This window comes from Podarcis muralis, chromosome 9 (assembly GCF_964188315.1).
Source record: "Podarcis muralis chromosome 9, rPodMur119.hap1.1, whole genome shotgun sequence".
Classification (NCBI taxonomy): Eukaryota; Metazoa; Chordata; class Lepidosauria; order Squamata; family Lacertidae; genus Podarcis; species Podarcis muralis.
Window position 1 is genome coordinate 15,634,854 of NC_135663.1, and position 13,056 is coordinate 15,647,909.

Below are 13,056 nucleotides of genomic sequence, written 5' to 3' on the forward strand. Positions count from 1 at the left end.
GTGAAGAAAATAAACCCTTAAACCCTGCTCCCAAATGGGAGGGTCTGGATTTGTTGTAGCGGTGTGTTATTGATCAACTGATCAATCGGTTATTTGAGTTTGTTTGTGGTTCGCAAATGTTAAGTTACCGTATTTTTCGTTCTATAAGACGCACCAGACCACAAGACGCACCTAGTTTTTGGAGGAGGATAACAAGAAAAAAAATATTCTGAATCCCAGAAGCCAGAACAGCAAGAGGGATGGCTGCGCAGTGAAAGCAGCCATCCCTCTTGCTGTTCTGGCTTCTGGGATAGCTGCGCAGCCTGCATTCGCTCCATAAGACGCACACACATTTCCCCTTACTTTTTAGGAGGGAAAAAGTGAGTCTTATAGAGCAAAAAATACGGTAAATGTTTCGCTGCTTTAGAAACAAGGGGCAATTCTGCTAGCTAACCTTCAGAACCACATTTTTCAGACCTCTCTGAGAGTAACCTTAAGAACTGCTGTCACCTGCATCCAGCTGAAAAAAAATTCAGCAGGCTGTTCATGTTAGTTTCTGTTTTGCCACTGAGCAGCTGCTTAGAGTCACAAGGCTCTGTTTACATTCCAAAGACAGTCCAGGCTGTTGGAAGTCTCACGGGAGAAGGGAGACGGATGTGACGTACTGGTTTTCCTGTTCCTTTGTTTCAGTTGCTCTCTGCTTTCATAGAGAGAGGGTGTATATTTCTTTGCTGTCTGCGTAGCTTAGAAATAAAGCATAGCATGGGGGGAATGTACCTTGGAGCCTTATCAGAGGCTCAGGTCATTAATTATTGTTGGAGGCGATTCCGAAGGCTCGGCCGGAAGATGAGCTTCATCAGCTTGGCCGAGTGGAGATTCCGACAGTTCACCCATCATGTGGGTGAGCAGCAGCCATATTACTTCCTAACACTAGATGCAAGTTCATGCTCACTTGGGGCTTTTGAATCAAAGGGGTTGGGGAGAGAGTCCGTGACTTATTCTTTTCCACCCTCTAGAAAATATTCAGCCTGTTAGAACATTTCTAGTCAGAAGCCAAGTTTCCTCATCATGCTCTGTTAAAAAATGCAGTGAAAAGAGATGTCCTGGAACAAATAAATGCATGCTCATCTTGGAAAGGAAAAGTGTTGATGTGGCTATCTTTTTCTGAGTACATAACTTATCTGATGCCTTTTCCTCTTTGACTTCTCAGAGATCTGCAGACGATGTTCCAAATCCTTTCCCAGTGCCTTCTTTGCCAAATGGTACCTCCAAGCCAACCAAACCTCAGGGCAAGCCGCACAAGTAAGAATGCCGTTTCTGTTCCTTTCTGGTTAAGTTCTCTTTTGAGCTCTCGTTTTACCTTCCTTGTTTTCTTCTCTTGTCAACCACCTAGCTTGCCATTCTCTGAAACAAAAAATCTTTTTTTTTTTAAAGTCTCCCCTACCCCACCTAAGTCCAGATAGATGTCATTTTGCTTCTCCATTCAAACTTTCCCCTCATATGGCTTGTACACATGGACCCCTCGATCTATTTTTACAGCTTCTGTTGTAGTCTAAATTTTCAAAGGGTATCTATGATAGCAATAGTCAGACTTAGAACCAAGAGGATGCTGTGAATCCTTTGTCTCTTGCATTTCAAGCAAGGAAGCATGACTGAAACTATGGCATATTAAGGTATTAGAACTCTGTAGTGTATCTCTTGAAAATTCAGGAGCGTGGGTTGCATTTTCAAGTGCTTCTGCTCCCGGTTTAAAAAATATATCATTGCACATATTAAATTAGCATACTGGGGAGAGAAGTTTAGCATTGTTCTCTCCCTCATGCTAGTTTATTGAATGCAGAGAGCCTTTTAGTTGGAGAAGCATGGAGACATCACACATAAAGATCTCTCTCTCTCTCTATGTCTTGACAAGTGTTAGGCAAGTAGGTAGTTTCTTTGATGTAAAAGATCTGAGTTCATTAATGCACGTTAAGAGGTTTGACTAATTCAACTTGTGCAGAGCAAAAGCATGTACATTTTTCAAAACTAGTATTTAATTTACTTTTTAAAAAAAATAACTGAAAAATCCCATTCTGTCTTGTGTCTCACTTCAGACAACATCCAGTGGAATTTCACTTAAACGAAGCCAAAAGGTTGAGGCACAAAGCCGACACAATGGTAAGTGCTTTGACTTAGTGCTGGATGCAAGAAAGTTTGCCCAAAGTTCTGAGCAGCCGGATAACTAAACTCCCTTCTACTTAATTAAAGTGTAGAAATTCTGTGGTTGGAACTCATTTCCTGCATTTGCTCAATCTGGGCTTCAGTGTTATGGTTCACGACATGAACAGCTTGTGTTACTCAGGCCTGGTGCTCTGTGATGGTCTTCTGTGGCAGGGGAGGCTACTTCCCTTTGGCCTCTGTGGTCTTGGCAAGGCATTAACAACACCAAGAGTGCTTGGCTTGGGACATAATTTCTGCCCCGTCATTACCCACCCCCACTTCAACTCTGCTTCTCCAACAGTCTTTTTAGACACAAGCAGTTTATACCATTCTGTCCATTGCTTTTTAAAATATGGGGGAATGTTTGAAAGTGGCATACCCCACAATCTGGTGGTGTACAGCCCATTCTGCTACCTCATTCTGAAGGCTACAAAGTTCAATTCTGGGGTTGGTTTCTGGTTGTTGCTTGGAGTGGGACAGAATATAGGGAATAGTCACTTAAGACATGTTTGCTACTCAAGTCACATAGCACAGCCTTCCCCAACTTAGTGCGCATCATTTGCTTTTGGACTACAAGTCCCATCAGCCCCAGCCATCTATTTGGGATGTTCTGAAAGGGCACAGCAGCATGCTGTCAAGTAGCTGACATTTGCCAGCACCAATATGTCCATACATGGACTTTGCTTATTCGATTATGAAAGTAAATTCTTTGCTTTCTAATAGCCCCTGGTCCTTCCCTTCCCTCCTGCTTTGAAAAAGCTAAAAAGCTTTTTACTGATTAGAGAAAGCTAGTCTGGTTGCAGAACGCCATTTACCTTAAGCAGCAGTAATGAGTTCTTCCCTCTTAGATGCATCAGTTTCTGAGTGCATTGTGTTCCACTGGATGATGTAATCATGCTTAACAGCAAGCAGTGAATAGATTTGGTGCTTCAAAATATATGTGCGTCCTTTGAAATGGTCTTGTTAAACTTTTGCACAGTTCCGTTCCATTCTTGGGACCCACCTCTGCCCAGTTGTTCCGTGTGTTTTGGGCATGGATTACAAATGTGTTGCCCATGGGTCACATGCACCCAGAGAAGCCATCCCTGGAGACTGCAGGGTCCTATCCCCCTGCCCCCTCTTAAATTTGGCCTGGGTGAAAAACCTCCCATTGGCTCCAACAGAAATATATTTTATCAAGCCTAATTGTTAGCGGCGGGTGATCTTCCTGGAGACTGAAGCTGGAGGGAGGAAAGGTTAACTCTTGTCTCGCTAGCTGCAGTCTCCAGGAAAACCACCCTAGCCTCCCAAGAAAATTAAGCTTGGGGAAAAAATCACTCAAGGAGGACTTCAGATTGTTGCTTGTTTGCAGTAAACAAACCATAGCTAAGCATGTTAAGTGTGTATGTGGGCGTTAAAGGGGGAGCAGGGGGAATGCCTCCAAATGGAAATCGGCTGCCATCGTGAGGCTAGAGGTTCCCATGTCAAATTCTTGGCGTCAGTCCAAATGATTGCACAGAGCATTGAACCCTTGTTAGTTGACCACCGTTCTTCTTCTCTCAAACAGACAGATGACATTGGAAAGGCCTTCAAGTACTTGGATGCTGCCCTATCCTTGATTGAGTGTGGCATTGCCATGGAATCTGATCCCCTCTCACCAAAGCCAGCCTATAGCATGTTCGCAGAGACCATAGACCTCATCAAGTAAGTGGGACACCCCTTCCTTGCCTGGTAATAAGCACGTCCCCTTATGCTCATACTCCCAATTTCTACTCTTCCTACGCTAGGGGCCTTCCCCCTACCTTCTTGCACTTTTTGCTTTCCGTTGGCGAAGGGCCTGAGCTCAGAAGTGGCGCCATTATGAAATGGAGAAATCTACAGCTTTATACAGTGGTACCTCGGGTTACAGGCACTTCAGGTTACAGACTCCGCTAACCCAGAAATAGTACCTCGGGTTAAGAACTTTGCTTCAGGATGAGAACAGAAATTGTGCGGCGGCAGGAGCAGAAGGCCCCATCAGCTAAAGTGGTGCTTCAGGTTAAGAACAGTTTCAGGTTAAGAATGGCCCTCCGGAGCGAATTAAGTTTTTAACCTGAGGTACCACTGTACTTTTCCTTTGAAGATAGCAGGTGGGCTATCTAAATGAGAAAAAATAAGTAAGCCCTCCCCCATTCCACTCTAGGCCAAATAATCAGTTTTCTAAATCGGCACTGTTTCCTCAATGTCAGCAGGACTATCTGGAATCAGTAAGCAAGTCAGGATGTATGTTTTGATTATTAAAAGCAGACATTTATTTTATTTTATTTTTTGCTTTCTCACAGATTCATAATGACATTAAAATACTTTGCGGACTCTTCAACCAACACGCATGAAAAAATCTTCATTGTTTTTTGGTGAGTGGATCTTCTGTTTTCAAGCATTATAGTTTGAGAAATAAAGTGGGAGGGTTTTAAAAGAAAAAGGTTAAGTCCAATGGATTCAAGTTACGTGAAAGGAGATTCTGACTAAACCTTAGAAAGAACTTTCTGGCAGTGATAGCCGTTCGACAGTGGAATGGATTCTCCTTCATTATGGATGGTTTCGTTGAGATTCCTGCATTGCAGGGGGCTGGACTAGATGACCCCTGGGGTCCCAACTTTACAGTCCTATGATAAGCTGGTAATATAGGAAAAACCCTTATGTTTACCCAGTGTACAATACCATTAAAAGGAAGTTAGGATATCATTTTTTTTTTGTCTTCTGTGTTTTACATTGTTTCTTAAAACAGCAAATTAATTTTTAAAAATGTAGCGAGAGCGATACAGAATTATTTTAAAGATTGTCAAGAAACTGTATGTGACACCCATTTGGGAAAGTGGGATATAAAACCACCTCCACCCCCCAATTTCCACCCCAGCCCTGGCTTCACTGGGTTGCTGTGAAAATGCCCTCACTATTTTAGAGTTGCTGGGGGAACCCAGCCAGAGGGACGGGGTATAAGTAATAAAACTATTATTGTTTTATATTTTGTTTTCATGTGGAGAGGTTATAGCACAGTGGTTGAGCATATACTTTGCATGCCCCAAGTCTTGATTTCTATTCAGCTTCAGCACAGGCGCAGATCCCATACTTTGCAGTTCTTGGCTTCAGCCCCCAGCATACCTGGTTAAAAGACTCAGTTAGTAGAGGGTGGGAGAGATCTCTTTCCGTCTTGGGGAGATGCTGCCAATCAGTGCAGACAGTAAGGAGCTAGATCAGGGGTCAGAAACCTTTTTCAGCTCTGGGCCAGTCCACCATCCCTCAGACCATGTGGTGGGCTGGACTATATTTTGGGGGAGGGGGGAATGAACAAATTCCTATGCCCCACAAATAACCCAGAGATGCATTTTAAATAAAAGCACACATTCTGCTCTTGTAAAAACCCCAGGTAGGCCCCACAAATAACCCAGAGATGCATTTTAAATAAAAGGACACATTCTACTCATGTAAAAACAGGCTGATTCCCGGACCATCTGCAGGCTGGATTGAGAAGGTGATTTGGGCCGCATCCAGCCCACGGGCCTTAGGCTGCCTACCCCTGAGCTAGATGGACCAAAGGTCTGATAAGGCACCTTCATATGCTCATTGTTGGTTGTGTTTTCACAGCATGCGCTGCCAAGCCATTCTGTACATGGCAATGTTTCGCTACAAGAAGGACACAGCAATAAAGTATTCCCGGACCCTTATTGAACACTTCAAGGTAGAGAATGGAAACGTTGTGGGTCGTATTTTGGCAGGGACCTGGGGTTGGTTCTAAGTCAGCTTCAGAACTTGATTTAAAAATAAAAACAGAAGCTTTGTGACATCAGTCTTTGGGTCAGATCCAACAATAGTTTGTGGGCAATTTGTGCTGAATATCACTCTGCTTTATTTGCATGAGCAGCATAATATTGAAGCGGGAACCTCATGCAAGATCATAGCTCCCTTTTGGTGTCTCCCCCCCCCCCCCCCCCGCTTGTGTTGTTCCTTTTTCTCTTTTATTACAAAAGGATAATAGGGATCTTGTAAATCGCTCACAAGGTAGTGTGCTAACATGAGGATACCGCTGTATAATCTGGCCAGTGGACATACTGTCAGAACAGACTCTTGGTTCTAAGTTCAGAAGTAATGCTGCTAGTCCAATAAACAAAAGATTTATCAGACCCAGAAGGATTGTGCCTGCATTGCTTTCCCTCCCGTTCTAGCCTCCCTTCTCTTGCAAGACTTGCCGCAAGACTTCTGATTTGTTGAACCACAGTTTCCCAGCACGTTAAAACTACAGTTCACAAATCAGGATTGCAAGCTGCAATTTGATCCTGGTTTGCTAGACCAAAGTTTCCCAATTTGGACATAACAGGAAACTGTGTTTTAACAAACCCTCATTGAGGCAAGTGAATGAGGGTGTGTGTAGGCACAACACTCGTTCTCACGTCAGCTAGACCTCAGGTTACCATTGTTTACCTTACTCAATCCAGACAATTCTCTTAGAAGAGATAGACCTCAAACAATATGAATACATAGCATCTTACAAGGCGCAGTTAAAAATGCAATGTTGGAACTGGTTGCAAGTTGGTGTCAAATGTGAACTGAGTAGAATTCCATTCCTTGTTTCAGAGTTCTTCTAGAATTACACAAGCACCTTCTCCGTGTGTTGCCAGGTAATACTGAAATCTATATCACCCTTCCCTTGTTACAAAAGCTTGAAACCTGATTTTGAAATAATAAAAGTTTCACGCTGTACCTACATGGGAAGTTTAAGGCTGGTTTAGTGTCAAGAGGGTGAATTGGGGATTTCTGATGGCTTTTCCTCCTGAAGCTTGTAACTATACTTTTAGGCTCCAAACCTATGCCCACTTATTTAGAAGGTTCACTGAACAGACTAGGAATGGCTTCTGAGCAGATGTGTAAAAGATGGCTCTGCCATCCTTTCCCCTCAAGTCTGATCTGTCTATTAATGTGATGGAACAGATATTGGGCTGTGGAACTCTTGGCGTAGATCCCACTAGGCACTAAAGTTCACTAGATGGAAAGCACACTTGCTTAAGGCCTTCTCTTCCACCCATTTACATTGGTGGTGGTTATATAGGAGGCACAATTTGAGTCTTGCCAGTTTAAATTTAATGCCACAACAGCCACTGCCACTGAGTGGAGTTTCAGCTCCTCAACTGAAATTAGCCACCCAGTGAACCACTGCTCCCCTCAGCTGATAGGAACACTGCTTAGTTAGACCACTCCTGTCAAGAGTTCCTTGCAGAAGCTGTGGCAAATGAGACTTGATCTGGCTGTGTTTGCCTCTTAACGCACAATAAGGCAATGAATGACTGATTGTATGGCGGTGGCTCCCAACTGTTCAGGTTCTTAGCTGAAAAATGCAATTAACGAACAAAGCAAGTATTCAGCCTTGGGGTCTGAGTGTACAGTGGAGGGCATGTGTGTGAGAAGAACAGAATGCCAGAACACGTCTTTCCATAGATGTCTTTTTCAGAAAAGCCAAGTGGGACCATTGCAGTTCCCAGCGCTTCTGTTTAGTATTCCAGTTGGCCATGGCTTCTCCCAGGACATCCCATTCCATTCTCCCCCCAGCCCTGGCTCTCTGTTTGCTTAAAGATAATGAAACTCAGCTCCTGAATTCACTGATGGTATATATGGCGATTCTTGTGTTTTGTCCTTCAGGAGTATAGGCACACCGTCCCCTCTTTCCCCGATGCCCTCTCCAGCCGGCTCTGTGAGCTCCCAGACAGGTTCCAGCGCCAGCAGCTGCGGAAGTGGAAGCATTGGCTCCTCGGTCAACGTTCCTCACTTTATCCCAACCATCACTTCTTCCTTTGTTGGCATCACTTCTTATATTCTCTATGCCTACGATTTCTGGGAACAAGCTGATGTTTTGGCCAGGAAGAATAAGAGTAAGGCTTTTTGTTTTCCTGAGTTTCTACTGACATAGTCCATGCAGCACCCTGAGGCTTTGCTTTTCCTCAGGAGGCCTATTTTGCACATTATTTGGCAAGATTGTTACAGAGAACCGCATAAATAAGCTCAGTGGCATCTGGGACCTAAGGCAGAGGGCCATTCCCAGTTCTGCTACCTGATACCCTGGAAGAGCTGCTGCCAGTCCAAAAGGCAAATGAACAGTAGTAACTGTTTCTGCCTGCCCTTTTGAAATAAAATACCTAGCAGTTAGTTTCATCTAGCACTGGTCAGAATGCATGGGATCCTAAAAGACAGAAGTAAAGACAAATGTGGCAGTCATTCAGTAAGCAAAGCAGGAGATTAATTTTAGGTGGTCTCTTGGTAAAGAGCCAATGCAAGTCAAATTAGGTAGAGTTATCTTATGGCTGGTGGACATTTAATCTCCGATCCTCCCAAAATTGAAATGACATGTTCAGGGTCTGCTTGTCTCTGGCGACAACCTTGGGGTGCAGAATATCTGCAATGTTGTCTAATTCACTTCCTGTTACTGGGAACTTGTCAGTCACCAAGATTTATCGGGTGAGGGGGGTTATAATCACCTTTCTTTGCCCCTTGATAATATGAGGCAGAATAGTATGTTCTTAAAAAATAAGAAAACAAAATCAAAGTCATGTACCACGGAAAGCTGGATTCAGTATGAATCAGATTAAGTACATTAGCATGCTGCCTGTAAACAGCTATGGTGAAAACTCTGCCCATGTAGGTCTTTAAGAGTGAGGTACTTTCAGCTAAGCATTTAGGCAGCTTGAACAATGCCTCCTATATTTCTGCCGAACCCTTTCCATGCCTGAGCTGTGCAGACTGCAAGGAGCCAAACGTGTGACGCCAGATTTCCTCTTTTCTCTTTCTCTCCCTCTCAGAGTTTTTCTCCGAGCTCAGTGCTGCCGCCTGCCCTCTCTCGCTGAACAGCAGTATGATCGAACTGGTACACTACACCCGCCAGGGTTTGCAGTGGCTGAGACTGCAACCAAGTACGCCTTAACTGGTGCTTCGAGGCGAGAGACCCTTGCCTTGGACTCTTTGCACTTTGAAAAGCCTCCGGAAACAGCCTGGTTGGCTGGCTTGTTGGGATTTATAAGCACCTGGAACAAGGAAGGATGGAGCTTGGTGGAAGGGGATCTGGCGCCACTGGAAAACTTTAAGGACTATATTTGCTACGGTGCCAATAGGCCACCTGGAAGATAAGAAGTGGAGAAGAGGCCTCAAAAGTGGAGGGTGCCTTTCTTTCTTTCTTTCTTTCTTTTTTTCAAAGGACAAAGTGCAATGTTCTCTTTTTCATTTCTCTTTTTCCCGTCATGGTCAATGGTCTATAAACATTTCGTTACATGAATAACCAGCAGGACAAAAAAGACAAAAAATGGGGGGGAAAAGTACACACATGAAGAAGTGCCGGTGAGAAGGAAAACCGTCTCCCAAAGAATTTTCTGCAACACCTCAAAGGATGCAACGTCCATGGGCCCAGCGTAGGCTTCAGCTTTGTTTGCCTCTCTTCTCTCCCCCCCCCCCCTTAAATGTAAACCACAAAATGCAATCTGTAGCATGTATTCTTGTTCCTGGAGGGCGGGATGGACAGAGACTCGCAAAGGAAGTGGGGTGATCCAGTAGTACGAGCCCAACTTCGTTTAAATACAAAATGGCAAAGCTATCTTCCTCCTTCCCTCTCTCTCTCTCTCTCCACTTGCCAGCCGTAGCTATTTGTTGCACTACTACCCTTCCCCCCCCCCCTTTGATGGGTGGGCTTGTAGCTTGTGTCAGGCACACCCAGATTCTGTAGCTGGCCTGCTCAGCCCCTGCCTCTGCCCTGGTTTCCTTTCTACCTGTGCTGACAGTAGTGTTCCAGTCCTAGCTGTCGTGGTTTTGTGGCCATGCGTGTGGGGCATTGACAATCTCGTATGGGAAACAGGAAATCTGGGACTGCGTTGTCAGAAGCCTCTTGTGAATAGAGGATGCGCAGTGTAGGTATGTTTACCCCCTCCCTACGGGGTGGCAAGGTGGGGGTGTGTGGGCTGGCTTCCCCTCCCCTCCAAATTTAGTTGAGCAATACTGCACTAATGAATTGAACTGGAATTGCTTGCAACCACTGTCTGCAGTACTTTAAAAAATGCCGTTCTTTCAGTTCCCCTGTAGTCCATATAGTGGACGCACGTTTCAGCAAAGGGGTTTGGTCTTGGTCTTACAGGGCAAGCACAGTTCATGGTGGCTCTTTTGCACAAGCAGGAATCTGAGGAGTCCCTGGCTAGCACAGGAAAAGAGGAGTGGGGCAGTCAGGAGGGCTCATACTGGCTGTAGCAAGATTATTTTTCAGTTTTCGATCCTTAAAGCAGAAGGAACTTCGTAGCACGCCATCTCACGGTCTCTGAAATGGCTGGTTCGGTTTTTTGTTTGCACTGGTTATTGATGCCCAACTTCCATGTCTACTGGCGAGAATGACACCTGACCGTAAGATTTGGCATAACCCCTTCCTTTTTAAAATACTTCCATTTCCTATCGGTTTGGACAATTTTCAATCCACGTTCAAGGAGAGTAAATGGCAATTGTCTTAGATTTGCAAGCATATCCTCGTGTGTCTTTATAAAAGTCCCAATTGAAGAGAGGGGCTTCAGGACTGTAGCACCTCCGGCCTATTTACTCTCTCTGTTTAGTCTAAAACTCATTAAGGACCCATTTTTCTGTTCTCCTCCCAACTTGTGCCTTAACTGTCCCATTTGCTCCTGTCATCACCTGGCTTTATGACAGAGCAGTGGGAATCTCTTCCAAATAAACTGTGCTTGAGTTTCCTTTACAGCTGACTCCTGATATTAAAATGTCAGTCTGACATTCTTACATGTTTGTCCCATATAAAACTGCCCTGCAGCATTGAAGCAGTATTCCTGTTTAGAAGGACCTGTTATGTACTTGTAGGGTTTGCTAAAATGTCAATGGACCTCATAGCTTCTGTGATTCAATAGTAGGGTGTATTCCTGCAGCTCCCCTCTGGGGAACACAGCCCTGCAGAAGGTCAGCATGAGGAAGCCGGTCTCATGGAAAGTTGAAGCCTTAGTTGATTTCAGGGAAAAGCCACTTCCTCCAATGGGGAGCAAGTTCCAGATTTTCATCCCAGTTTAATGTTGTTCCTTAGGGTTGAACTAGACTTGGGGCAGGCAGCCAGGATCTTCATTGAAGTGTGGCAGAATAGTCCACGGAGGGCACAACTTGTCTGGCACCCTGCTTTTTTGGTGCAGCTGGAGGAGGGAAGAGTTTAGCAGTGTCCCATGCCTGCCCCAACCCTGGCTCTTCACACTCCCCCTGCCCCTCCTCTGCTTTGGGGCTGCTGGGCAGACCCAGGCCACCAAATTTCATAGCTTCTGTTGAATGCTTAGCTCCTTACATGAGCAGGTTCCAATCAGAAATGATAAGGAAAAAGGAGGCAAATCCAAATATCAGGTGCTTGTCCTTTCCTGGGAAAGGACACACAAAGCAATTATGGTTGCGCCCAGGTGTCTTATCCTAGTAAGCTCTTGGGTCCGGCCAAGAAGCAAATGCACACTAAACTCGTTTTGTTTCTCTTTACCAAATCATGTCCCTCTCTTCTGACTGGTTGACAGCTGTAGTCTCAGGACTGGCTTTCTCTTCCTTTCTCTGCTCCACTCTCCTGGCCAGATGGCATCAGCCAGCCGCTGCTGCCGTTTGCCTTGTTGCTGCTTTTGCTCTGTTAAAACACACCCTGAGCTTAAGAATCCCCGGTTGTCAAGGGACCCACTTTTTGACCTGCTTGTTGAGCACTTTATCCAAGGGGTAGTGATCATTGGTTCCTGTTTAATCCATTTATGCTGCTGGCTTTATATTACCGTTTGTGGGGTGATGCAAAGATGAGCAGCAAAGAACATAGGCTTTTCCCTCCTCCTCCGTCAACCAACCAATGAACAGAAAGATTCCAATCTGATTTGGTCCAGGGATGTCCTATTCCAAAACCAAACAAGAGCACAGCTTCTCTCTTAACGTTCACAGAAGCTAAGCTGAATTACGTGTGACATGTTCTGCAATTTCTTTTTATTTTACATGCATTTGCAAAGAAGCAGTTGGTCTATGGGGAATCACTCTTAGGAAGCTTATAACCTCTTGACTTTTTTTTTATTAAATGTTATTAAAGAAAGATCAGTTGAAGAATCAGAGAAAATGTCATTTCACCCCCTTTCCAGACTCTGGTACCCCAGATGTTGATGGAACTGCCATTGATTTCAGCCAGGGCCTGGGGCCCAGCCTATCTAAGGAGCAAGAAGTAAATTTGTTTTGCCATTTTAAACACAGGTCAATGGAGCTGTGATCTTAAAGCAGCCTCCTTTCCCAGATGATATTTATTTAGAATTATAATTAATGTATTTAAATTGCCAATGTTCTATATGTCTAAGATACCATTATTTAATAATTTTGAAAGTTCCATTGACACTGGAGATGTGGACTGAAAGATTGATGACAATTTTATTTTTTAAGGGCGTTATCTCTTGCCCTCCCCCTCCTCCCTCCTTAGTTTCTTTATATATAAAAAAGAACTCTACATTAAAATTTATTATAGGGTGTTGTATCTCCCATTTGTAAATTACATTTTCTGCCCTGTATATTGGTGGTATTTCCAGGTTGATTTGTTAAATTCATGTGGGGTAATAAAATAAATATTAAATGAAACAGCATTTTTCTTGAGAGTCGGTGTGGAAATATTTTTAAGCCATTAACAGCTCCGGTATTGGTCTCCAAAAACAAAACGCCACCAGTGATGATATACTGGTAGGGTAGCAAGCTTCTGAACTGAATAGAATGCCAGCGCCTCAACTTTCAAAGAGAAGAATTCTGCATTGTTTCAATGTCTGGATCTCTGAAAATTCCAGTAACAGCAGTGCTGTCCAGAAAATACGCCACCAGAATCTTTCAAGAAAGCCCTGCACAGCTTGTACCCCTCTA

The 13,056-nt window shown here is 44.2% G+C and overlaps 1 protein-coding gene across 8 annotated transcripts in view; it reads left to right on the forward strand.

Annotated features, from left to right (window-relative positions):
* Positions 1–9,361, forward strand: part of AFF1 (ALF transcription elongation factor 1) — a 147,325-nt gene extending 137,964 nt beyond the window's left edge. For all 8 annotated transcript variants that reach the window (XM_077933811.1, XM_077933809.1, XM_077933815.1 and 5 more), the window contains 8 exons: positions 1,190–1,281; positions 2,073–2,136; positions 3,725–3,861; positions 4,479–4,550; positions 5,782–5,875; positions 6,769–6,812; positions 7,828–8,057; positions 8,982–9,361. In XM_077933811.1, the coding sequence (XP_077789937.1) occupies positions 1,190–1,281; positions 2,073–2,136; positions 3,725–3,861; positions 4,479–4,550; positions 5,782–5,875; positions 6,769–6,812; positions 7,828–8,057; positions 8,982–9,103 (855 nt within the window). In that variant the 3' untranslated portion in view covers positions 9,104–9,361. The remainder of the gene's footprint in view (positions 1–1,189; positions 1,282–2,072; positions 2,137–3,724; positions 3,862–4,478; positions 4,551–5,781; positions 5,876–6,768; positions 6,813–7,827; positions 8,058–8,981) is intronic.
* Positions 9,362–13,056: the final 3,695 nt, after the last annotated feature.